Source organism: Arvicola amphibius, chromosome 3 (genome assembly GCF_903992535.2).
Source record: "Arvicola amphibius chromosome 3, mArvAmp1.2, whole genome shotgun sequence".
Lineage (NCBI taxonomy): Eukaryota > Metazoa > Chordata > Mammalia > Rodentia > Cricetidae > Arvicola > Arvicola amphibius.
In genome coordinates this window covers 148043127-148070341 of record NC_052049.1, presented here as the reverse complement: position 1 = coordinate 148070341, position 27215 = coordinate 148043127, and the positions used below count along the sequence as shown (strand labels likewise).

Sequence of the window (27215 nt, the reverse complement as noted above, 5' to 3'; positions counted from 1 at the left end):
AGTCGCGAGCCGGGCCTAAACCCCTCACTTTGTCGTCACAGGGCAGATGATCAGGGTGCGTCCGCCTTTTCCCTCCCCCTTCAACCCTCCTACCCCCTCCCTCCCCTCGTCCCTCAATCTTCTCCCCGTTTCCTCTCTCTTCCTCCCTGGGGCGGCTCCTGAAGACTCCCGCTTCCGGTCAGAGGCGGTCTGCAGTAGCACGTCCCACCTCTTCCGTTTACCCGGTGGCGGTGCGGGCGGAGGAGGCAGTAGCGGCAACGGCGCCTGGCAGAGTGGGCAGGCTGGTCCCCTGGGCAGCCCATCTGGAGGTGGCCTAGCCGAAGCCCAGGGGCCGAGGGCAATGAACTATAACGCGAAGGATGAGGTGGACGGCGGGCCCCCGTGTCCTCCCGGGGGCCCCGCCAAGACCCGGAGGCCGGATAACACGGCCTTCAAACAGCAACGGCTGCCCGCCTGGCAGCCCATCCTCACGGCCGGCACGGTGCTGCCTACCTTCTTCATCATCGGCCTCATCTTCATCCCCATTGGCATCGGCATCTTCGTCACCTCCAACAACATCCGTGAGATCGAGGTGAGGGAGGGGCGTGGCGAGGGTCCCCTGGCTCCCCGAAGGTGACAGGCGGGCCCCGCCCTCCGGTGCCGTCTCGGGTTCTCCTGCGGGTTTTCTGAGTTTGCAGTTTTGGCTTCTAGGTTCCTTTTGCTTTCGGTCTACATGGCTGGGAACGGAAAGAATGTCAGGTGAACAAAATTTATTTATTGGGAGTTTGTGTGGTTCTCTGAGGGTTAGAGTATTTGTTTTTCTAGGAGAGAAGGAAAAAGATAAAACTCGGAGGCAGCACGCAGGGTCATTGTTGTTACTTGCGTGGGGATTATTCCCTGACACAGAGATTAACAAATTGGTCTTTGTTGGGTGAAGGACCCGGAGTCATAGAGGTATTGATTCTTCTGAGAAATTTGTCACGTTACAGAGCGCACAGTAACTTTCATTTCGAGCTAATTAGATAGTTTTAGTTGCTGGCCGTGGTGTAGTTAAAAACATGAAACTTGACTTCTCGTTTGCTTTTAGTCAGTATTTATTTCCAATTATGCTCAACATTTGCCCCAGTTCTCCCTGCTTGGTTTTTTTTAAAACTGCATATCAGTGACTCCACACGGAATAAGTTGGGATCTAGTTATAAAAAATTTCCCTGGCATTGTGTTTCTGAACATTTTACTTAGCCAGGATAGAAACACTGAACTGGGGGAAACATTTGATTTGTCCACTGCAACAATCACTGCATCGTTATCCGTCCGCAGTGGAGAAGACTGGCTGATAAAAGAATGTAAGTACTGCGTGGTGGACAGTACTGGACATCTACAGGGCCTCTTCCATATTTTAGGGAGCTGTGGTCTGTTCGAGATGGCCAAGAGTGATGTTGAGTAACCTCCCTTTGTCCTGCTCTGTCGTATACATACATTTTGTGTACATATTTTAAAAATAAAGATTACGTGTGTGATTTAATTGGACTTTCCCAGTTATTTTAGCTAAGGAGTATTGGTACCTTTGTATAGTTTAATTTACAACATTCACATTTAAGAAAGGCTGTTATAGCCGGGCGGTGGTGGCGCACGCCTTTAATCCCAGCACTTGGGAAGCAGAGGCAGGCGGATCTCTGTGAGTTCGAGACCAGCCTGGTCTACAAGAGCTAGTTCCAGGATAGGCTCCAAAGCTACAGAGAAACCCTGTCTCGAAAAACAAAACAAAAAAAAAAAAAAAAAAAAGAAAGGCTGTTATATTTTAACAGCACAGTGCTGTAGTGTTCGTGACAGTAAGGACCGTAGCTAGCATGTACTTCTAAAATCTTTCACTTAGGATCGTTTTCAGTGTGTTGACTAGAGCAAGTTCACAGCAAATGTTTTTGGCATATATATTTTTTTTTTTTTTTTTTTTTTTTTTTTTTTTTTTTTTTTTTTTTTTTTTTTTTTTTATCCTTGTGATATTCCTGCAAATGTATCCCAAAATGCTCCAAAATTTAAAACCCACGGCTGGCCAGGTTAGACACTAGAAAAGTTTTGATCTCAGAACGTTTTTGACTGCAGACTTCCTGACTAGGTATGCATAACTGGAGAAGACCATACAAATATTCCAGAATGTAAAAATAATAATAAAAGAAATCCTCATACGTGAAACACTCTGTTCCCATCTGTGCCCGGTAGTACTCAGACTCTGAGCTCTGCCACTTTTAATTAGCTCGGATTTGGGGGCAGTTTATTTCACTCAAGGCTAGTTTTTTCATCTCTAAAATAAATAGAATAATGAATTTTTTTTAAGATTTCACAGAAGCAAGATAGTTGTTACGACTTTTGGTTTAACTTTGGTTTAAAACAATGTTGTGTTCAAAATGCCACATTTGAAATGAAAGAAAATGGAAATTAGGAACTGGAAATTTTGTTTGAACACCAACACATGCAGATAGAATGCTTAAAATTTGAGTGTTGGATATATAGCAAAATTATTTCAAACTGGGTCTGGGGTTATGAGAAAAACCTGGAGAACTTTTCCAAAAGGGACATACATGTTTATGTGCCTACTCTGTGTGCTGACGATTGAGCTCAGGGCCACAAGAAAGTGCTGTAGCACTAAGTTACTTCCCTAGTTCCTCAACCTTTTGTTAGCTGCTAGCTTAGACTAAAAGCCTTTGAGGTTATTAGAAGTAAACAGGAGGAACTGGAGAGCTGGCTCACCAGTTAAGAGCATTGGCTTCTCTTGCAAGGGTGCTTAGGTTTGATTTCCAGCACCCACATAGTGACTCACAACTGTCTTCAACTACAGTTCTAGGTGATCCCATGTCCTCTTCCAGCCTCAGCAGGCATCAGAAAGACATCAGCGTGGTCTACAGACATGCAGGCAAAACACTTGTACACATTAAAATAATAGAAATGTTTTATAGCTAGACATGGTGCACATGCATGTCTTTAATCCCAACACAAGGGAGGCAGAGGCTGGATCTCTGGGCCTGGTCTGCATAGTGAGTTCCAGGATAAACATGGCTAAGTAGACTCTACATCAAAACAACAAAAGTAAATACAAAGAAACGAAAATAAAGTAGTGAAATTAAATAAAGAAAGGTAAATGGGAAATGAGCATCTCTTACCCAGATTGATTCCCACTCGTTTACATATTTTAAGTTTCCTTTTGAAAGCTCAGTAGCCTCATTTCTGTATTAGTTCAAGTTACTGGGGCAAAGGAGACTTGTAAATCAAAATGCTTGGCTTTAAGTGGCTTTGCTCAGAACTTGAAAATTTTAGGTAAAACTAATGGACATTCTCCCAGAAATACTATAGTAAAAATATTACTACTCTTATAATGTCCCAGACTCCCCCTAAAACAGTGGTTTTTTTTGTAAAAGTTACTTTTATTTTATTTATATTTTGTATTTTAATGCTCATATTTAGTATTACCTTCACGTGTTAAGTTTATGAATCATCTGTCTGCCTCCCTCCCTCTTTTTCCTTCCTTCTTTCTTTCCTTCCTTTTTTTAGGGTGGGGTGGGGAATTCAAGACAGGATTTCACTGTGTAGTCCTGGCTGTTGCAGAACAAGCTCTGTAGACCAGGCTGGCCTCAAACACACAGAGATCCGCCTGCCTCTGCCTGCCTAGTACTGGGATTAAAGGTGTGCACCACCACTACCTAAGTTTGTGAATTTTATAATTTTATTTGGTTGGTTTTTAGATTTTCTAGGTTAAGTGAAATGAGGTTTTTAGAAAAGTACTGTTGATAATTTTATTAGCCATTAAAATAATTTTATTATGAATGTAACACTTAATATCTTTATTATTTGCAGCAAAGACTGAGTATTTCTTTTAATGTGGCAGCACTAGGATTCAAGCCTCACCAGAAGGCTCCTTTAAGACTTTTGGACAGGCTGAGATACACAGCTAACTTGAAAGTGTCATCTGTAACTTCTACAAAAGCATTTATCAGTGTTGTTATGAGTTGTAAATTAGTCCTCAGAGAGCCCAGTCAGGAGGGCTGTCCCTATAGCCCTATATATTTTAAGGAGGGTTGAGGTACAAATGAATCCAGTAATTCTGTGCTAACTTGGGTGACCTAGATCTAGTATCCAAAAATCAGTAAAAGAAAAACTAATTAATGGTTAGAGTCAAATGGGTGTATTATAAAGTTACATTTGACATTTAACATAACATAAATTCAGTAATAACTAGAGGTAAACATTTACATGAAATTAATAATGCCCAAAATGTTGAAATCTTAGCGACATTCTCCCAATTTGCTAAATTCCCTCTTTTACTCTTTTTAAACTTTATTTCATTTTCTACTGTTATTTTGTCTTGATTATTTTCTGTTTCTGATAAAAATTTGCTATCTATATTTTTATTCCTTTCTAGTTTGAATCCTTAGATTGTGAGGATCTTGAAGAAGATTAAGTCTTTCATCTGCACTTAGTAATCTTGTTTTTACTTAAACTTTAGTGTAGAATCAAGGAAGGATAACTTGTTTCTTAGAAATGATGGTTGAAGATTAGGCATTTATGCTAAGAAATTTAAAGATTTTAATGCTCAAATGCATTGCAGTAACTAAATAGAAAACCTTTGGCAATTAAGAGCTTTGAGTATAGTTGGGTTTTGTTTCCAGTAAGTACCTGCTGGAGTGTTTATTTTAGGGCCAGGACTGAGACTGGTTTTCCAGATGAGCATTTGCAATCAGTTTGGTTATAGGAAATACCAACTTAAATACCAGTTGTATGGGATTTTTTCCTCAAAGAATTAAGTTCTTAATAAGTAGAGCTATGTTGCTGCCAAGAAATTGTATATAATTGTTGTGATTATATATTGAATTTCATCAGCCAGAAAGGTGCAAAACCTTTCTTTTTGGTCAAGAACTTTCTTCTGTCTCTGCAGCCTAAAATATTTATTTTCTAACCTTTTATAGACACAAAACAACCCACCCCCCATATTCAGAGTTTTAAAGACACATACTGGTAAATTTAGCAGTTAATACTAAAATGGTAGTGCAAATTACTCATTCTGAGGACTTCAGAAAATTCTTTAAGTACTTAAAATGCCCCTTTTAACTTAAAGTGATTAATACTTAAAGTGACTTGCCTTATTAGTCAGCATTTTGTCATGTGACTTATTTAGGTCTTCTATCGATTTCCATTTAGGTAAATCTACATTCAAAAATGGAAGTTTTTCAGCTCTCCTTGTATACAGTGTAAAAATGCATGTCCTTCAAATTTCTCTTTGTCACCACATTACATTCAGTCTGTTACTTAGGAATAAGCTGTGCTTTTAGGATTACTAAGAAGTCTTGGGTTGACTTAGGGGAACATTCATAGTTGTCTGGGAGCAAAGACAAGAAGTACTGTAACATTTTAGCTAACCTTCTTAGCCCTCTCGTCCTGTACTGCCCCTGGTGCTTTCTTATTAGGATTTAAGCTAGTTGCAAGGTCTTAAGCTTACTGTATTCTGAACTGTGCTTTATATACTTTTGCCGTTTAAACAATGTTAATTTTCAAAATAGGGGATTTGCGTCCCCTCTTGTACTTGACAGCCTCTTTTTCCTTTGAGGTTCAGAACTGTTCCTCCTGTGTGAACTTTGTCTTTGAAAACTAGTGAATGTTACAACTGGCAGGTTTTATTAGTCAGGCTCCCCTTGAGTTTCAGCTGACAAGGGATGTAGTGGTTATTTGATAGTGAAAACTCATATATTCTCTGTTTATCAAGAATTTTTGATAAGCGTTGGACATTTTCTATATACAAAGTACTTCCTTGAAAAAGTTTGAGGACAGGATTCCCCCTGCCCTTATTTTTTTCCAGCAGAGAGCATTCCTTTTGGGGAAGAAATGATGTAGAGTGGCAGGAGTTGCAGATGTCACTTAGTGACAGAGCACTACCCTAGCTGTGATAGTGTATTACCTCCCAACATTTAAAAGATGGGTGGCAGGAAGATCAGGAGTTCAAGGCCAAACTTAGCTACATAGAGATTTATACAAATCAACAACCCCCCAAACAAAAACAAACAAACCCCCAAAACTATGGGGGTGGTGGTGGAGCAAAGCAAAGAAGCATTTTAGGAAAATTAATCATTGCTAGGTGAGTGGCACACGCAGAGTGCTTGAGTAGTTCAAAGAAAGAGAAGCTTTTGCTGGATGTGGTAGTGCATGTGCCCTGGTTTTGTTTCTTGTGATAAGACACCTTGACCAGGGAACTTGGTGGAGAAAGGGGCTATATTAGCTCACTTCCAGGTTTCAGTCCACATTGCAGTCAAGAACAGAGATGAATGCATCCACAATTGTACTCATCTGCTTTTTCCTTTTTTATGTAGGACCCAACCCAGGGAATGGTGCCTTAACCTTTTAGTCAGGATCTGTTTGTATCAGTGAACCTGTTCAAGACAGTTCTCCACAGAGAACTGTCACAGGGTAACTCAGTTTAAACAACCGCTCATTGAGAGTCCCTTTCCAAATGATTCTAGACTATAGCAAGATGGACCTAACTAACCGCCACAGCTCTACTTGTCAACTTGATGTTTAAAACATTATCTTTAAGTCATGATATTTCTTGTCGCCAAAGACTTACCTCATAATATAAAATGCAGTTCAACCATAAAAGTCCTCATTGTCTTAAAAAATTCTAACACTTTAAAAGTCCAGTCTCTTAATGGTGAACATCTAGAAAATTAAAATCAGGCTACATACTTCTAACATATAATGATACTAAGCAAACATTCTTCTTCTAAAGAACAACCAGGGGCATAAAAGAGTTGTACCAAAGCAAAACAAAAATCTGGCAGGGAAACATCAAATACTACAGCTCTCTGTCCAGCATTTGAGTGGGGCTTCTAAAGTAATTGTTTGGGTTCCATTTCTGTAGCTGGCCTTGGCAGTTGCCCTAAGGTCCTGGCATCTTCAGTTTCTTGGAGTCTGAGTCTTCAGTTTCACAGCTACATACAGTGTCTTCTCAGGACTTCTTTGAGGGGACTCTGACTCTGACATATGTTGCCTCTTAGTTTCTCTTCACGACAATATCAATCTTATATCACATGAAGGATGCTTATAGCCAGAATTTGCTGCCAGCTTGAGATATACCCCAGGTCTCCTTGGACCACAGCTGTATCAGCTTGTGTTGACCCTGGGGAAACACTTTGCTGTTGACCCTGTGTAGCACACGAGTCTTATGTACAGTGGTTCTGAGCTCTGTGTCACAGCTGCATCCTCAGCACCAATCTGAATGCCATCCTGTGTTGAACATTCTTCTGCCAAACCAATCAGTTCATTATCTTTAAATTAAACTTTACTTAGGCTCTCAGGACACTGGCAGAAAAAAAATTAAATTATTGTCCAAAATGTCATACCACTGGCCCATGTCCCAGTTTCTGATAGAGTCCTTGTTCCCTTCTGAAACCTTGTGAATTGGACCTCCATTGTCCTCATTTGTCTCAGCATTCTTAATACATTTTATGCAGGCACAAGAACAGTTTACTAAGCTCTGCTTCCAGCATTCAACAGCAGGTATGATTGACATGATATATAACCATTAGGATTTGGTTCAACAGTGGGCAGTCAAGATTTTCATTGCATATCTCATGCCTTAGGAACATAATATGGGGGTTACAGAATCATCTATATAAAGCTTTTAAGCTGCCTTGTCATTCTAGAAAAGTTTCTGCATCCCAATAAGCCTTTCCACCAATACAGCAATCCAAATTAGACCAAATCAGACTGAATTAGAAAAAGCCCAGGCTTAATGGATAAAAACACTCCTGATTTTCAGCCCCCCCCCCCAATAGAGGAGATGGGAAAGGAATACTGGAAAACCACATGTCTGTTTTCAGGGGGGACAATTTAAATGCCCCATGGGAGTGATCTTGAGCATCTCTAAGGTATGTGGGTCATCAGTTGGCTGACTTTCTGAGATGCAGCAGGATTTGGAAAGAGATGGGGGAGGGAACTTGGGGGTAGAGCTTCCACCAGAATGATCCATACTCTGGGTATATGGATGCCAGGGGCTGGGGTAAAGCTTCCACCTGAATATTTCAGACTCTTTGGGTCTATGGATGCCAGGGGCTGGGGTGAGGCTTCCACCAGAACAATTCTTTGTGACTGGCTTTTAAGCTCAAGGTTCAAGTTGGAGGTCAGACTTCTGGTTGTCTTTTCTGGGTATCAGTAATGTAGAATGAAGGATGAACAAAGGGCTTAGGGAAAAAAGATTCTTGGAAGCTGCTACACTGCACCAACCCAACTTGTTACCATAGTCACACTAGCTCCAAGGCAGGCTGGAAATTTTAGCTTTATTCTGCTAACAAAAAAAGTAACACAAAAATTGGGGTGAGATCTTGTTAGTAGTCAGTCTCTGCATTACAGGGTTGTAGTAATATTCACCATCTAGTAAAATGGTACATGAGCCAAATGAGAATCAGGTCTTCTAGACATGAAAGTCCTGAGTAAATATGTAGTATTGAATTGAATTTCATAGGAAAATAGATTGTGTTATTTTTATGTGAAGAACAAATTTGGTATGTGGTTTTGCTAATACATTAGGATAGAATATGTTATATTATAAAGATATATAATATAAACCATGTAAGAGATATTGAATATCATTACTTTTTTCTTCAACCTTTTAAATGAGCTCTGTTCAGCTTACAGATTTGTGTAATTTTCTCTTAAAACATCCTACATTAATTATTTGCAAATAAAACTTAACTAATATTTTTAGGACTTTATTAATTTTTAATTTTATGCAATTCTATTAATTCTATTATTCTCATATTATTTTGGGTGAGACATTTCTCTAGCTCAATTTTGTTCATTCTTATCAATCATTAATTTACGTCTTAATTTGCTGCTTCTGAGGTGTATTAGATGGTAGAAAATGCTCAGAGGGAAAAGGAAGGGTTGAAGGATGGTTTGCAGTTTTAAGTAGTGCATGAATTAAACAAATTAGTGATTAACTCCAAGTCACCAGTAATGCATCGATATCACATTAAGGAAAGAAATAAAAGAACTTCCCTTTGGAGTCATTTAACCAAAGCAAGTCCAGACTTGAATTTTCTGCTTCATGCTTCTGGTGTCTTTTGTTCTCTGACCATTGCGTGTATCTGAATCTGTGCGAACCTGTTAATCTGTTCTTGTGCTGGTATCTATGTCTGTCCCTGTGTATCGGTCTGCTGTATGACTCTCTCTCTCTGTGTGTGTGTGTGTGTCTGTCTGTCTGTCTGTCTGTCTGTGTATATCTGTCCCTAACAGAGGGCTTTGCCCTATCTTTATTGAATAGCACAGAAAATATTACATGGGGGAAGGAATGAAGGATACTTTACAAAAATCTTTAAGAGTTTACAAGGAAATTAAGTCACTGATTTCAACAGACCACAACTGACTCATTCAACAAACAGTACTACAGATATCATTGTTTATCAAGCAATATCTAAATGTTGTGTTCAATATTTATAGTGGACATTCAGTTTAGAAGATTGCTTTCAACCTCCATGTTTGCTGCTTTCAGCAAATTATACACTTGCATAGGTCAGAGCCATGGAAAAGTGCACACTTTGAGATTACAGCTATGTATTACTTAGATTGTAACTGTTGATTACAGTTGATTGTAAACTTTGAACTACAATGGGAAATCTCAGGCACTTAAGGTTGATTACTACTTTGTTCTCTTAAAAGCAGGTTAAACAAACAGGCTGAGTACACAGCTGTCAAAAGTGACCTTAAGTTATATTATTAATTCTGACTGTGAGGTCCCACAAAGTTTCAGTCTCTTAGAATGTATTTTATTGTAATATATTGCCACAAAATAGCATGTGCTGCGGAACCCTGAGTAATGGTATTGATATGTGGGGGGGAACTACCCATGCAGAAATAGTAAGAGCAGCAGAGGAGTGTGTTTAGAAGAAGGAAGGAACCACAAAGAAGCCAGTGTGGCAGTGGCAGAGAGAAGAGGGGGAAAATATAGATCAAAGTGGTGCAGTGTTAGGGTGCACTTTGCACAGCTGGTATTATGACTACAGGCAATGTAGTAGGAAGCCATTAAACAGTTTTGCATAGCTAAGTCATTCTGAGCACTTGGATCTATAAACCCAATGCTGTAAAAGAAATGGATGAACTCAAATTGATGAAGTAAAGTAAGGTTTGTTTTTACAGTGTGATTAAGTGAGAGAGGAGCAAAAATCTAATTCCTTCCCACTTTGTTATCTTAAATGCACAGAAAACCACTGGACTGACTAGAAGGTGCACATTAGGTGTAAGACAAGATTACAGGTCCTTTCATAGGGATAAAAGGGTCTGGGCCTCAGACTGCTCCCATTTCTTCTCTACCATAGAGACAGTTTTTTTGGTTTTTGGGTTTTTTTTTTTTTTTTTTTTTTTTTTTTTTTTTTTTTTTTTGTCCTGGGTGGAGAAAAATGGAGTCTTAGATAGCTAATACTTTTAGAAAAGAAGAGTTCTGGTTTGTTTGTTTTTGGGAGAATCTAAATTCCCCACCCCTTTTATTCTGGCAGAATTCCTTGTCCATTTTCTTAGCTGGGCATAGATGGAAGCATTTTGGGTTTTTTTTTTTTTTTAAACAAAACAAATCAAAAACCTCTCTTGGGAGACCACATTCAGCTCTACATTACTATTAAACACACCAATTTTGCCAATGAAACAAGGTAATGATAGTCTGGTAGTGGAAAGGAGACACACAAGTGTCTCTGTCTTCCCTCTCCTTAGGACTGAAGTGTAGGTGTTGGAGAGGGAGGGCAGAAGGAGGGTTCTAGAGTGGCAATGGTCCTTCAGATAAGAGATTTATTAATCTTACAGCAAGTTGTATGAGGATTGAGTAGTGGGTAGATAAAGTGAAGTGTCTATTCTTAAAGGGTTCTGTAGAAGGGGAAGTCCTGGACTGCGAGGATGTGTGCTATGTTACTATGCAGCCTGTGCTACGTGACCACATCACAGAGACTCTGGATAGGAGAGTCAGTGTAGTCTAGCTGCCTTGGGCTCCATGGGCTTGTGAGGGTGGAGGCCCTTTTCTTTGGGAGCCCTCTGTGGCCTTCGAGGTTTGCAGCAGCTGTGAGAGAAGAGAGATGCAGGGAGTGGAGGTGCGTAGATCTGTGAGGTTCTTTGGCTGCAGCAGCTGGCAGGTTTGGCTGTAACAGGAACCATTATTATAAAGTGACACAATGACACTGTTAAGAGTGCCTTAGGCCTGGCATAACAGGGGTCGTATTGCCTGGGGCATAAGAAGAAGTAGGGGGTGCTGGAGAGATGGTTCAGAGGTAAAGAGCACTGGCTGCTCTTCCAGAGGACCTGAGTTCATTTCCCAGCAACCACATGGTGGTTCATAACCATCTATAGTGGGATCTGATGCCCTCTTATGGCATACATGCAGATAGAGTACTCATACATAAAATAAATTTTTAAAAGTATTTTTTAAAGAAAGAGCAGAAGTAGAGTATTTGTGGTTGGTAGAAACCATTTCTCACACCACATATATGGGGACCTGACACCACCCCCTATTCTGCAGCAATTCTTACCCTATATGCTTCTGTGTACACCTGCTGGGGTGCCTTATAATTTAAGTCAGTTCAGAAATGGAAAATAGCATCAGATCTACCTGATTAAGGACTGGTTTTGTGTATTTAGTTTGGTGCTCAGGGTTTTTTGGTGTTAGGGATTGAACCAAGTGCTGTTTTTATTTTTTATTTATTTTTTATTTTTTTGTTTTGTTTTCGAGACAGAGTTTCTCTCTTGGAACTAGCTCTTGTAGACCAGGCTGGCCTCGAACTCAGAGATCCACCTGCCTCTGCCTCTTGAGTGCTGGGATTAAAGGCGTGTGCCACCATCACCCAGCTTAATGCATTTTTATAATCAGTTCATGATGAATGTTACAGCTGTTTTAAGTATTATTTAATATTTAGTAATTATTCTAATAAAATACAAAGTTTTATTATACTAAAGTATACTATGATTTCCAATTCCATCAGATTATTTTTGTTTAGTTAAGTCTATCTCTTTGTTTACTATTACTAATGTAGAACTCTAAAATAAATCTGAGGCCTCTCAACCTTAGTGCTTTCCCCTCTCCCCTGGGAACCAGGAATCTAACAATTACCCATATATGTACTGAAATGTTGGAAACTTTCCATCTCCCTGAGTCTTTGTGAATGTTCTCCAGATAGAACTCAGTTATTGAAATTGAGGCAAGATAACCCTTAAGGTGTTGACTCAGTTCCTGATGTTTTTACTCAGTCCCTGGGAAGGGGTCAAAGTAACCCTCAAATGTTGCCTCTTATCTCACCTGATCTGGCAACCACCCTCCAGTCCTGGCTCGGACCAATTATTGTTAATAGCCCTTTGAATATGCCAATCCCAATAGTTGGAAAACAATACCCGAGGGCCCCCCCCCACCTTGTTTCTATGGCTTTTTGCTTTAAAAGTAGCCTGTACCAGCTATTCAGGGTCTTTTTGGCTTCTTGAATGCTGAAAGACCCTGTCGCTACAGAATTAATTAAATCCTCTGCTTTTACATCAACTGTGGTGTGAGAGTGGTCTCTTGGGGTGACTCCTCGGTGATTGGACTTCAGGGTCCAACACTAACAAGTGGTGGTCAAGTTAAAGAGGGTGGTTTGAAAGGTTTCTATACTTATTTCTTAGGTAAGTTTTAAGAGAAAGAAAATGTGAAATTAAAAATACAGTTTCCTTTGTGACTTATTCTGACAAATTTAGTTTGTAAGTGGACTGATGTGTACAAGCAGGCTTTGGTACCGAGTTGTAGCTTGCTGGTCTAATGGAATTCCTGTGTGCTTTCCTGCCTTCATTTAGTTTTCTTTTTTTAGTTACATGCCTTGTTTATTGGTGATATTTGCAATGAAAAATAATTAAAACCCAGCTCTACTAGTTAACAAGCTTCTGTGAAAAACAATTGTACAAAAAAACATTAACATCTGATAAAACCAAGTTTTCTTAGGCAATTGTAGGTTTTCCAAAAATTACGTTATAATTTATATGGTTTTTTGTTTTCTGGGTACAAAATTTAATTTTTTTTATATTATAAAGGTAACTTTTGGTTTTTTTTTTTTTTTTTTTTTTTTTCGAGACAGGGTTTCTCTGCAGCTTTAGAGTCTGTCCTGGAACTAGCTCCTGTAGACCAGGCTGGTCTCGAACTCACAGAGATCCGCCTGCCTCTGCCTCCCGAGTGCTGGGATTAAAGGCGTGCGCCACCACCGCCCGGCTATAAAGGTAACTTTTATTTTAAATTTTTGGACTGTTTTTTCTTATCAAGATTTAGAAGATATGTCATAGACTGGCAGAAAATAATTTAAAATAATACCTGGTAATTGTTAAGGAACACTTAAAATATGAAAACGAAGCAGTGATAAAAGTGAGCACAAGACCTGATTAGACACGTTCCTCAAAGAAGACAGAAAAGGCCTTAACCACATGGGACTGTTGTAAAAAATACTGTAGACTGTTAGGCATGGTAGCACATGCCTTTAGTCTAGCTCTCTGGACGCAGAGGCAAAAGGATCTTTGTGCATTCAAGACCAATTTGGTCTTTTAGTAGGTGAATAAATAAACTGTAAATAAATATACTATAACTATAACTATATAACTATATAACTATAAATAAATATAAATAAATAAACTTTAGTACATCAAACTCTGCCAAGATGTAGAGGAAACTTAAGTGCAGGTTACAGAGTGAAGCCAGCATGCGAAGGCTACCAACAGTATGACTCCAACCTTAGGAAAGACACAACTGTGAGGACAGTAAGAAAGGCAGTGCTTACTGGGATTCAATACAGAGGGTGAACAGATGAAAGACAGATTTTTGTTTGTGTGTTTTTTCGAGACAGGGTTTCTCTGTAGCTTTGGAGACTACAGAGTCTCCTGTGTCCTGGAACTAGCTCTTGTAGACTAGCCTGGCCTTGAACTCCCAGAGATCCACCTGCCTCCTGAGCGCTGGGATTAAAGTGTGCGCCACAACCACCCGTCTAGACAGAAAAATTTTAAAGTCAGTTGAAGTGTTTTATATTATATTATATATAATTCTCTATTGTTAATTGCCAACCAAGAGTGAACCTTAAACTATAAACAAGATTATGATAATGTCAGTGTTCATTTACTGTTGTAATAGCTCACTTTGGGGGAAGATATTAATTGTGGATGTTGTAGTTACCTGAGCAAAACAACCCAAGGAAGGAAAGATTCATTCATGTTGGCTTACAGCTTCAGACATTCAGCTCATAACTTGCTTTGTTCCTGTGTCTGAAATAAGACAGAGCATCATGGTAGCAGGAACATGTAGCAGGGGTTACTCATGGTGAGCAGGAAGTAGTTAGAGGAGGTGGACAGGGACAGGATGCTACTACCTAGGACCTTATCCAGCCGCTTGCTTCTAGTTGGGCCTGCTTCTCAGTTTCTAGAGCATCACAAAATAGCTAGAAGCAAGATCCCACCGTATAGGCTCTTTTGAGGTGACACTTTTTAACAGAACGCAACAACACGTTAGCCTGTGCATCTACACACAGAAGCTATATGGGGATTCTACTAAAAGTACTCTAAATAAATAAATAAATAAATAAATAAAGTGTGTTTAATTTTTTTTCTTATTTATATTGGAAAAGAAGAATTTTGGGTACGAGGGCTGGTCTTCTGACTCTACCTGGTATTGTAAAACTCAGTTTTGACAGAGTTAGCATCAGATGCTACAGGTTCAAAGCATAGTCCCTAATAACTGGCCTTACTTTGGATACAAAACAGTTCCCTAGGCTAAACACACTTTTTGCTCCAAAGTCAGAAGGCTCCTATGATCTCATCTCCCTGCCTCTCACAAGACTGTCCTCCTTGAAATGCCATATGCTAGGGAAGAGGAAGGTTTTTGGAAGAAACACAAAGGGTGGGGTCTGAACATAGAGCTTCCATGCCTTCTCCCTGTGTACTTAGGGTACATCAAGTTCCTAGCATATCCACACCCAAGTAACTAAGAAACTACAGCCATCGGGATATTCCTGTGCTGAAGCATGCAGGAACCAAGGTCAAATTGGTGACACACTTAGCACCAGGTTTTTTGGTGGGGAGAAGTATTCTGCAATTTCTGATGGTTCTGGGGATCAAGTACATTCCTTGTGCATGCAAGGCAAGCATTCTACCATGAGTTACTTTCTCAGCCCATAGGTTTCCTTCCTTCCCCCCATTCTTCTTTCCCCTCTTTTTTTTTTTTTCTCAATTTGGGAATGTTTTGTGGAAAACAGAGGTGACTATGAGAGTATTTAAAATTGTCATATTTAAGAAGAAAAGTTTTATCTCTGAATCTGGCATTTTAGTAGTTTAGAGCTTGTAGCCATTTACATCTTTATAAGTCGTGTTTTGGGATCTTATGCTTACAGTTCTATCAGTACATAGATTTCTTTGGGTGTAAAGGGAGCACTTTGAAAATAGTACACAAAAGCTTCTTTCGTATTTAAAAATGCCTCACATTGTTAAAGGGCACAGCAGCAGTTTTTGTCTGGGATGCACATTGCTTTATTGGACTTACTTTTTCTTTTAATAGTAGGTTATGTAGGTTTTAGGTTTCTCTTTGCTCCAAGGAACTGCTTGCTCAACCTTTTTCTCTTACAGATTGATTACACTGGAACAGAACCTTCCAGCCCCTGCAATAAATGTTTGTCTCCGAATGTGACATCTTGTGTTTGTACCATTAACTTCACACTGGAACAGTCATTTGAGGTTTGTGTCTTAAAGTATTATGTTAGAAAAGGCATGCTGTACAAAATACTAATAGTTTTTTTTTTTATTCTTAATTTGTATTGGGAAAACAGATTAGTTTATTTGAATCTATAGACATTTGAAGATTATTCTCTATATCTAGTTGTTGCATAATTAAATTAATTAAATCTGATAATGAAATGCATTATTTGAATTCTTTGCCTTCTAATATTTTGTTGACAAAATTTAAAGCATCTTTTTGCTATTCACTAGCCACATTTTTAATGATAGAAATCTTGTGCTTGTATTTTAAAGTTATAACTTTATTGATATTTTATAGTTTGGTATTTGGACACAGCCCGTGTTGGTGTGGGTGTGGATGTGTGCGTGTGTTTGTGCACCCATGTAGTATTAATACTGGTTTCTGTTCTTGGTAACTGAGCTTATGGGAAAGGATATAAAATTTCAGAATTGGCACGGATAGAGTTTTTCCTGCTCTTTACCTGAAAATGCAGTTTAAAAACATTCTTCAGGAAGCAAAGCTGTCACATAGTTCATGCCAAGGTTTAACTTTCCTTGTTTAGATTTTCTATAGGTAGTGATAATTTTAGTAGCTTCTGGTGGATGGAAGCCATCTAGTGGGTATTGAGGCTCTTGCACTGAGGCAACAGTGCCTTTGGCTTTGGACAAAGCTGTGAAAGCCCTTTTGAGAGAAGACTGAAAAGCGTGGTTTCAGTGTGGTGGGCAAACTATAAAGATGCTGGGAGTCTGAAGAAATGGGAGAGTTTGAACAAGTTAGAAGTTATCTCCTCTTTTGTGTAGAGTGGAAGAGTTTATGGTTTACTATTTAAAAATCAACATTTTCATTCATTTATTTACTTTTTGATGCATAATTTCATTATGTATTCTAGGTCAGCATTAGGCTATCTCCTCCCTCCCCTCAATGCCCATCATTCTCCATCTCTGGGATGCAGACGAGTGTTGCCATGCCTGACTTTTATGTTGGTGCTGGGATTACAGACGAGTGTTGCCATGCCTGACTTTTATGTTGGTGGGGTTCACACTGAGGTCCTCATGCTTGCACAGCAAGCACTTTACCTAGTGAGCCATCTCCAGACTGCACGCAACACTTTCAGGATCGTTTAAAAGTTGTGTGTTTTTGTAGCATAACTTCTTTAACTTTATTTACAATTGTACAATTTATTTTTGTGTTTTTGCTTGCTTTTGTGGTGTTGAAAATTGAATTCAGGGCCTTACACATGAACATTCCAGACAAATACTCTATCACAATTGTAATTCCTTTGATTATTAAGTATTTGGTAAATAGCTTTCCTAAGCCAGTTAGTGCAGTGTACCTAGGACTGTTTAGTTCAGTACCTAATTCAGTACCTAATAATATTTCCCCTTTCATTAAAACTTAAGAATTTAAGAGCTAGAGTATAATTGTTCTATGAATTTATTTATATTTAATTGTACAGTTTTTGTTGTATAATTTGTTGCTATTTCACCTCAGTATCAGTTTTCTGTCCTGCCTGGTTCCTGCAGTAGTTAAGTCCCAAAGAAATCACGCAGAGGTCTACATTAGGTATAAACTGATTGGCCCATTAGCTCAGGCTTCTTATTAACTCTTTTAACTTATATTAACCCATTATTCTTGTCTGTGCTAGCCACATGGCTCAGTACCTTATTCAGCAAGGCAGTCACATCTTGCTTCTTCTGTGGCGGGGTCGCAGCTGCCACAGAATTCCTCTTTCCAGAATTCTCCTGTTCTCATTGGCCTGCCTCTACTTCCTGCCTGGCTACTGGCCAATCAGCATTTATTTAAAATATAATTGACAGAATACAGACCATTGTCCCACACCAGTACTGATTGCTTAAGTTTTACAAAGTATGAAACAAAAAATTTTTTGTTATAACATTTTTCCTTTTCTGTTTTCTCTAGGGCAATGTGTTTATGTATTATGGACTGTCTAACTTCTATCAAAATCATCGTCGTTATGTGAAATCTCGAGATGATAGCCAGTTAAATGGAGACCCTAGTGCTTTGCTTGTAAGTAAAATGATAATATACAGAAATGTGGCATCTGTGAAATAGGAGTATCATAAATATTCATTCTGAAATATTAAAGTACGTAATCTCATGGGATACTAATATTAAAGTATTACTTGTTATGTCTAATTTTGACAGAAGTTTTTAGTTAAAATGCTTTTAAACTAAATAACTTCTCCAGCCCACCACTCCCTGCTCATTTCTGGTAGTCATTGGGAGTTTGGGCTCTAGCTCTGTTTGGGATGGGGTTCTGATGAATGGTGGGTAAGTGTGTTCTGCTTGGGTCTTATTGTTTAGATTTAACTCCAAATTGCAAAATTTGAAGCATTGATTGTATTCAGTTTTTATAAATGAGGCTAGAGTAGAATGTCTTTACTCCCAGCTACTATGCTTTTTATTGGGTATCACAGTTGGATTGATAGTAATTTAGATTTTCTCAATCAGAAATCTTTGTGGTTGTGGTTTCTATGTTGATAGGAAAATAAAAATATTGCCAGGCGGTAATCCCAGCACTCGGGAGGCAGAGGCAGGCAGGTCTCTGTGAGTTTGAGGCCAGCCTGGTCTACAGGAGCTAGTTCCAGGACAGGCTCCAAAGCTACAGAGAAACCCTGTCTCGAAAAACCAAATAAAAAAAAAGGAAAAAAAAGAAAATCAAAATATTAAATTTGTTAAGTCATGTATAGCTAGCTATGTAGATCTAGTTGCATAAGCATTGTATTTAAAAAGTACTGTGTCATTAAAGAATATTTTGAGTATTTAAATATGTTTAGAATTTGTTTTCTTTACAGACTCATATATTTTATGAGTGGGGAAAATACAGTGGTAGAATTTTTAATTAGTAATTAGGAGTAGCTCATTGTTTCTCCAGAGATCTAGATGACAGTTTGTTTCTCTCTTTTCTTTTTTGTCCTGGAAACTAGAATCCAAGTAAAGAATGTGAACCTTATCGAAGAAATGAAGACAAACCAATTGCTCCATGTGGAGCTATTGCCAACAGCATGTTTAACGGTATGCTAGCTACAAACATCCATGTAGGCAGATGATTAGGAAACTGAGTGCACTTAGGAAACTATGCTTGTGAGTAGGAAACTGTGTAATAGTCTAGTAGTATGAATGAAATTATGAAACTCACCTTCAAGGTGAATACTCAGATAATGAATAGGATTTAAATTATCTGTGGCTTCTCTTTGAATGTTCTTTTATGAAAATAGATTCCTATCTTTGAGAAGAAAATAGAATCTTCCTATTTCTTATAAAAAAGTAAAAACCAAAGAGCTACTTTTACTGATTTATACCATTAAAAGGGAGTTATAGTTGATTATTTAGATATGCATTGCCTTATTGCAATATAATTCAAACCATTAATACAAAGTATTTCAAATTTTCTAGTACTTATTTAAAAAACCCTCAAAGGAAACAAGTAAAATTAGCTTGAATAATTTATTTAACCCAGTGCCCTCCAAATAGTATCATTTAGAATATAAACATTAATGAAATATTATTTGTGTGTGTTTTTGCACTGTGTCCCTGATAGCTGGTTCAACAGAACTTGTTCATTTGTATCAACCATGTTTCAGGAACTGAATACCATGTGTGATTACCAAGTACAGAAAACGGGAAAGGCAGGAGCTGTTAGGAATTCAACAGTAGCCAAAGAAAGAGAAGAGAAAAACGATGCTGTTGCTCTTTTATTTGGAGTGATATTAAAATTCTTGATCTTCTAATGTCAGCTAGTCATTCAGGAAAGTGACCTATATGTCTAGTAAATGAAGATTCTAAAGTTGTTCGAAAGGATGTGTGTTAAGCCTGGGCCTTTTCTGTCAGCTACTTACAGAGCAAGTCCCAGATTCTCATTTCTCATAGAGTAAATAAGATGCTATGGATTTTAGTAGATGTTAATAATAGCTTCTGTTCCTTATGCTTAGATACATTAGAATTGTTTCTGGTTGCCAATGAATCTGATCCCACACCTGTACCAATTCCTTTGAAGAGGAAAGGTATTGCTTGGTGGACAGATAAAAATGTGAAATTCAGAAATCCACCTGGAAAAGAAAGCCTCGAAGAAAAATTTAAAGGTAAAACATGACCAATATCCCCTCTTGTTCAAAACCTAGTTATTTTAGTAATGTAACTGAATTTTTGTCTTCAGAGTCTTAATTAATTAATTTTTAGTTTTTCGAGACAGGGTTTCTCTGTAGCTTTGGAGCCTGTCCTGGAACTCGCTTTGTAGACCAGGCTCGCCTTGAAGTCACAGAGATCCTCCTGCCTCTGCCTTCCTTGTGCTAGGGTTAAAGGCATGCACCACCACTGCCTGGCTTAATTTATTTATTTTTTTAAAGAACAGCATTTTCTTTCTCAGCATTATACTAAGTTATGTAAATGTTCATATGTACTAAAAATTGTAAAGGAAATGTGTGCTTTTTTATTGATTTGAATTTCTTTGGTGTTTTCAGCTGTAGTCTTTATAAACTGCGACAGTTTGTTTTAATTGGCCCTCATTTATAATGCACGAATATTTTTGTTTCTGCGCTGCCTTAGTTTTGTAATGCAATATTTCTTTTTAAAATTTATTTGTGCACTTATATATTTATTTTGTATGTGTGTTTATAAGCATATGTATATGTATGTATGTATGTATGTATGTATGTGTAATAGTGCATATGTGGAAGTCAGAAGAGCTTGTGGGAATCTGTTCTTCCTTTTAACCATGTGGTCCTGGGGATTGAACTCTGTTCCTCAGATCTGGTGGCAAGTGCCGTTACCTGCTGAGCCGTCTCACTGACCCCTGTGTTTCTTAATATTATATTTTTGCATTAAGTAATCTGCCTCTTATTTAGTATCCTTTTTGTAGTCTCTTGAGATAGCAATTGTCTTTTTAGCTTTTGTTATAGATAGAATTGGCTTTTTTTTAGATTTTAAGATATCCTTAGGATGTGGATATATTTATACCTTTAATAATATTCAGATTGTGTTTTGTATTTTTTCCTTTTTTAGTACTATGCATTTTCATTGAAACTGTTCATAGAATTGAATATTTTATTTTCACATCTCTCTCCCTCCCCAAATTATATTTAAGATACAATAAAGCCAGTAAACTGGCATAAACCAGTTTTTATGCTAGACCCTGATGAGGATAATAATGGATTCATAAATGAAGACTTCATTGTTTGGATGCGTACTGCAGCGTTACCTACTTTTCGTAAGTTGTATCGTCTTATAGAGCGGAGAAATGATTTACATCCAACATTACCAGCTGGACAGTACTATTTGAACATCACATACAGTATCCTTTTTTTTTTATGGTTGTGTGCACACATAGAGTTTAAAAGAGTTTCATTGTCTTATGTCAGTTATGTGACATGTTACTTTGTACTCTAGATTTATTTATTTTGTGGTATTGGTAGTTGAATATAGAATCTGATACTTCCATTTTTAATTTTAGAGATATTCATTGTTATGTATTCATGTGTGATATGTGCACATGTGCCAAGGTACATGAGTGAGGTAAAAGGACAACTTTGTGGAGTTGATTTTTTTTTTCTTGTCACCTTTTTGTATGGGTTCCAGGTATTGAACTTTCCTCATAATGCTTGTACATCAAGTACTTTTACCCACTGGGTGATCTTTTTAGGCCAGAAGCAGACTTTCATAAAAAAGAAATACTGGACAGTTCCTTTTATTCTTATCAAAGTTCAGTGTTTTTAAGTATTTTCCCCATTATTTTAAGTATTTTGCCCAAATATACACTGTAAATATAAAGATTCCCAAATATTAATGTTTTAAATGTGTGTTGGATTTTAGCACTTTTTATTATCTGGATAAACCATAAGTACATTCTTTGTTTCTTTGTTTGTTTGAGACTGGCTCTCACGCAGCCCTGAATGGCCTGGAGTTCTCTGTCCCTGCAGAATGGATTCACAGATTCAGCTGCCTCTGACACTAGGGTTTTGTTTTTGTTTTCTAGTTTTGAGTTGTATAGTAAATTAGTAAGTGACTAATAGGCTAATTTTTAAAATAAAGATTACCTTTAGTTCTTGAACTCTTGGTTATACAACTGAATATGGTTTAATAGTGACTGACTGAATGCAGCATGGCTTTGAAACTATGCCCGTTTAGTAGAAGTTTTGCCAGTGTGTAGCCAACTCTAGAACACAGGAGAAGGTCTGGAGCACTTCATAAAAGGCAGACAGTTCTCATGCGGGGAGTCTGCAGCAGAGTCCCGAGGACTGAGAGCACTTTGAGGAAGAATGCAGGACCTCTCAAAGACTGACAGTGCAGCAGTCCAGGGACCTGGGGGCTTGCAGACCTTCAGGAGTTAGCTGTGAAAGTGCAAGGTAAGGGGAAATTAAGAGCACAGTTGAACGGAGTTAAAGTGGAAGCCCATATTTTTAGAGGAAGAGGAGAAAGGAGGGCATAGTTGATTTGATACTGTACTTGGAGAGTTGGATTAAGTGTCATGATTCCTGCCTTCGGCTATTATTGATTTCAGTAATTAGAGTGGGGCCCGCCACACCTCCAGACTGTGGCCTGAGGCGCTGCAGGTGTGCCCCTTTTCAGGAGCTTCAGTTCAAATTGTAGTATTAGTTTTGTCTTCTCTCCTCTCTTGCTAGCACCCTAGAATGGGCCATGTAAATAGTTCAACAACCCCCCCCCCCCCCCCCCCCCCCCCCCCGCACACTGCTCTCTCCTCCCTGGTCTCCTTAACAGTCACTTTTGACTTCTGCACGCTGTCAGTTCTTTCTGAACATGAGTTTTGTTATTGCATCAAGTGAGCTGGCTAAAACTTGAGCATCATACTTTGTGACCCTCTACTTAGAGTGCTCTGTCTTGTGGCTACATGCGTAAACATGCCCTTTGAGCTTAAGACTTCAGACTCCTTTCTGCTTTTCTGTCCGTTAACGTCCTATTTGGGCATCCTCACTGCTCATCTGAAATATTTTCCCATGTTACATTGCTGTGAATCCTTTAGTCTCTCTTAGGTAATAAAAAAAACTACCCAAGATACTATTTAGATCTGAATTTCATTGTTTTGATAAAACATTTTGGCCTTTACTAGTAATATTATTTCACTAGATCAGGTCTGGAAATGTTTATCAGGGAGAGTGCCTTGCCCTGGGTTTAGTGTCTAGTTATATATGGAGAAATTTTTCTAAATTAGATTTTTTCTTTCAAGACAAGGTTTCTCTGTAGTTTTGGAGCCTGTCCTGGAGCTAGCTCTTGTAGACCAGGCTGGCCTTGAACTCACAGAGATCCACCTGCCTCTGCCTCCTGAGTGCTGGGATTAAAGGTGTGTGCCACCACTGCCTGACTCCTAAATTAGATTTTTAAGTTGGTTTTATTTGTAGCACATAGTGGTACATGCCTTTAATCCCAGCACTTAGAAATAAGAGTCAAGTTGATCTCTTATGACTTCAAGACCAGCCTTTTCTACATAATTCCAGAACAGCCAGAGCTACATAGTGAGACCCTGTCTCAAAAACAACAAAAGAATACACTTCCATCCATCCGTCCGTCTGACCGTCCGTCTTTCTGCCTGTCTGTCTGTCTATTCTATTTATTGTGATTCAGAATATACAAGCAAGGTATTCATGTAACAGAATTATATAAGTGAATTATAGGCATTAATTGTTAACTTTTAAAATTTGTGTTTTAAATACTAAGTACCACAGACAAAAAGTTTTCCTATACCCTTGTCAGATTACCCTGTACATTCTTTTGATGGACGAAAACGGATGATCTTAAGCACTATTTCGTGGATGGGAGGAAAAAATCCATTTTTGGGAATTGCTTACATCACTATTGGATCCATCTCCTTCCTTCTGGGAGTTGTACTACTAGTAATTAATCATAAATATAGAAACAGTAGTAATACTGCTGACATCACCATTTAATTTTATATTCTGAAAACAAATCTACTGCATGTGCATCAAGGCCAGTCCTCTTCAACCTAGCTTTTGAATGCTGATGTCTGGTTAGTATGTCATTTTGAAGTTGGCACATAATTTAAAAAACAAAACAAAACAGCCTTTGTCCTTTGCTTCTTACATATGGATGACTTATGAAAATATATGACGGGTATAAAAATTAGTTATATTGATCATATCAATATTGTAACTGCTAAAATGGCATTCTAATGTCTGCTTTTTATTGGGACAGGCCACGTGTGATGCATACAGCCTCTGTCATGTGAAATGAGTCTACTGCTTAAACGCTTGTGCTGTGTTGATAGCATTACATTGACATGATGTTGGTTACGTGTGCCTACTGTGTGCAGAAAGGGATTCTGAGATGTATGAGTGTATGACTTAACTAACTTTTTGAAATTTGGTTACAGTTCAGATTGTAGAAAGCCTAAACATAAGTAAAGCACTTCATTTTCTTGTGTTGTGTGTAAAGGCTTAAGATCCCTCCTTGTTGAGGGGGTCATGTGTTCAGTTTCTCTGTTATAGTTATTTGATAATGACTTTGATTTCAGAAAATGCACTTCACTTGTCCAGTAGAGAAATTATTAATATCTAAAAAGGTCAGGTAGGTCTTGGATAGAATTTTAAATTCCTTTTAATTTGACTAGAATGTTGCATTCCGGAGTCCAAGCTACTTGAAATGTTTTTATGTGATCTTCTCCCTGGAAGCTTATACTTCGTAGGGGAAGAAAGAATTTAGGTGAGATGGGACAGCTGCTTGGCAACCCTCTTCCTCTGTCAACTGTAAACCAGGTGTAAATGCTCAAGAGAGACTTTTCATTATTGTGGTGTGTAGTGTTAAGATAATCGCTCTGCCTTGGAAATACCTCAAGCTGTTCTTACTTAGCAGGTAAGTATTTTGACTTATTACTAATATTATATCCCAGAAAAAAATTGAAATCCTAATTTCTTCCATATTTCATTAAATTTTCGCATACAGGTCAAACAAATATGGATATGTATATATATATTCTCTTTAATGAAGGTAATGTTTTGATTAGTTTTCCTAAGATAAACCTTAAAAAAGATGTTCTATACATTTCCTACTTAAATTTGGGGGGGGGCAGGGATTTGGAGTATGTACATGATAAAAAATTATAATATATCTGATTGGAGTTATTTTATTTTCTAACTAGAATTATTTTAATATTCCTTTATTGAATAAATGCTGTAATTTGTTTGCTATGGAAGTTATTCCTGAAGTGAATGTAAATTATTTTTTCACATGCATGAAATGTATGTATTAATCAGAGTTGACTTCATTGCATTGAAATCACTTAATTGTTTTTACACTAAAGTAACTCATATTTATGTAGTAAATTACTTGGGTTTTTAGACTTTGTTATGATTTCCTTCGGTTATATTTTAAAGTCTGAGTAATGTTTCAGTTTAAATTAATATGTGCTTAAAATAACAAAAAATCAATGGTTCATAGTAGAAACGTGCCACACTTAAGCTTTGTATGATATGAAATTCTGTTAAAAGAGTTGTAATTCAAGGTGACTTTTAACTTATAAAAATATTACTTGCATGGGTTACTTGATTGATGGATATATAAAAATTTCTCAGGACATAAGTTCTTCTTTCTCTAAAACTATTGTCAGTCATTCGGAATGCTATTATTCTGAAAATTGTCCCTCTTGTGTGTGATGTTCAGTTTATTTGGGGGATTCTTCGTAAGAGTGAGATGTTTCTGCCGCTCTTCCCAGAGTGAGTGCTGTTTAAAGAGGACTGCTAGCCTGCATCCCTCTGCCTGGGCCAAGGGGTCTGAAGAAGCACTGGAGAGGCCTAACATGTTCACACCCTGGAGAAGATGCGGTCTTTAAAAGTACAATGGAAACTCTGTTTTACAAGTGCATTGATGATCTGTATTCTTCCCTGACTCCTGTCATTGGAAATCAAATACTATTGTATATATGAAGAAAATGGGACATTCATGTGTAGAAAAGTTGATGGCATTAAGGCAACTAAGCAGAAGGCTTAGAAAAATGTGTTAATTTGCAAGGAAGTGTTTTGGCATGAGACATTTTCCAACTGAAAAAAATTATTCAGTAAGCAAAAGCTAAGATGTTTCATTGAAATCATAAGGCAGTTTAAAATAAACTGGAGAAAATAACTGTGTTCTAATAGAGAATAATTCAATTAAGATTCAAGTGACTATTATTTGTTTATTGGATAGTGACAGTTTATTTGTAACCTTAGTTATATTAAAAGTTAACATTCTGTTTGTATTAATAAAAGTGAACAAAATTAATTGTGCTATGCTTAAGTGTCTTACTAAAGTAACAATGTCCCTTTGTTCTTGCTAGTGGTTAGTGCTCAGTTTAAACCAGGCTTAGGGAGACCAGGTTTTAACTCCGTGGTTGTCAACCTGTGGGTCGTGACCTCCACAGTGATCATATATCAGATGTCCTGCCTATCAGATACTATTTGCAATAGTAGCAAAATCACAGTTATGAAGTAGCTATGAAATAATTTCATGGTTGGGGGGGTCACCATACATGAGGAAGTATATGAAGGGATTGCATCATTAGGAAGATTGAGAAACACTGTTTTAACTTCTCCACCTGTGCATTTGATAAAATGTCATCAATTATCAAGTTATTATATTTATTAATCACTGACAACATAATCACAAGACTTATGTTACTGAAGATCATCTATTCTTACCAGGAAGTGGTGAGATTGTTACCCAACTTGTAGGCAGACTGGCTAAGGTTGGGGAATGGACAGTGATAGCAATGAAGTCAAGGAGGCAGTTAACGAAAACCCTAACAAAGCAGGACAGGTGAGAGGTGGGACTTGGCAATTACGCTCAGCTGTCTGCATGGAAGAAACACTGCTTGAGGGTTATTACATCTTCTCTTTAAGTTGCAGGCTTTTTGTTCTTTGTGAGCATGGTAGTTCTAAGTGTGTTAGGGGGTAAAGGTGTTGCCGTTACAAAGTTTTGATGTATAAATGCCTGTCGTAGATTTGGATGATTTGGTAATATATTTTAAAGCTCACTTTGGTCCATGCACCCATCAGTCAATAAATGTGAAAAGCACATTTTTCATCATGTCATTTGAAATTTTAAAATAAATACATTGTCTATAAACCAAATGAGACCATGGTGACTTTATTTGCTTTTATATATAAAAGTAAGTTATGTGCAGTTTCCAAAGTCAGAAGTTATTCTAAAGTCGTTATGATGAAAAAGAATGATTCAACAGAAATTTCCTTTTTTTCCCCAGAGACTTACACATACAGACATACAAAATATATGTCATTTTTTTAATTAAAAAAATTACTTATAAATTATTTTTAACGTTCATATTTCACTTATAGCTTGACTACAAATACAGTTTCAGGTCAAAAGCAATTTTCTCTCTACTACTTTTAATGAATCTGATATTAGATGCTGGTCCTCTCAGATTGCTGTGTAGTTGTCCTGTGTCCTGTTTGGTGTGTGTGTGTGTTTTAGTGCCTCATGCTTGAGTGTGTGTATGTGTGTGCACACGTGT

The 27215-nt window shown here is 37.8% G+C and overlaps 1 protein-coding gene across 4 annotated transcripts; it reads left to right on the top strand.

Moving 5' to 3' along the window:
• Nucleotides 1–31: 31 nt before the first annotated feature.
• Tmem30a (transmembrane protein 30A) lies at nt 32–26814 on the top strand. Of its 4 annotated transcripts, XR_005284705.1 has the most exons (9): nt 32–571; nt 15613–15720; nt 17642–17749; nt 18670–18757; nt 19675–19824; nt 20826–21032; nt 23447–24562; nt 24653–24697; nt 25422–26814. XR_005284705.1 is itself a non-coding variant. In XM_038323216.1 (7 exons), the coding sequence occupies exons 1-7, from the start codon at nt 47–49 to the stop codon at nt 23638–23640; spliced, it is 1380 nt and encodes a 459-aa protein (XP_038179144.1). In that variant the 5' UTR covers nt 32–46; the 3' UTR covers nt 23641–26814. The 4 variants fall into 4 exon arrangements, 1 of the variants encoding a protein (XP_038179144.1); XR_005284703.1 differs by having other exon boundaries at nt 24653–26814; XR_005284704.1 differs by having other exon boundaries at nt 23447–24697.
• The last annotated feature ends 401 nt before the right edge of the window (nt 26815–27215 follow it).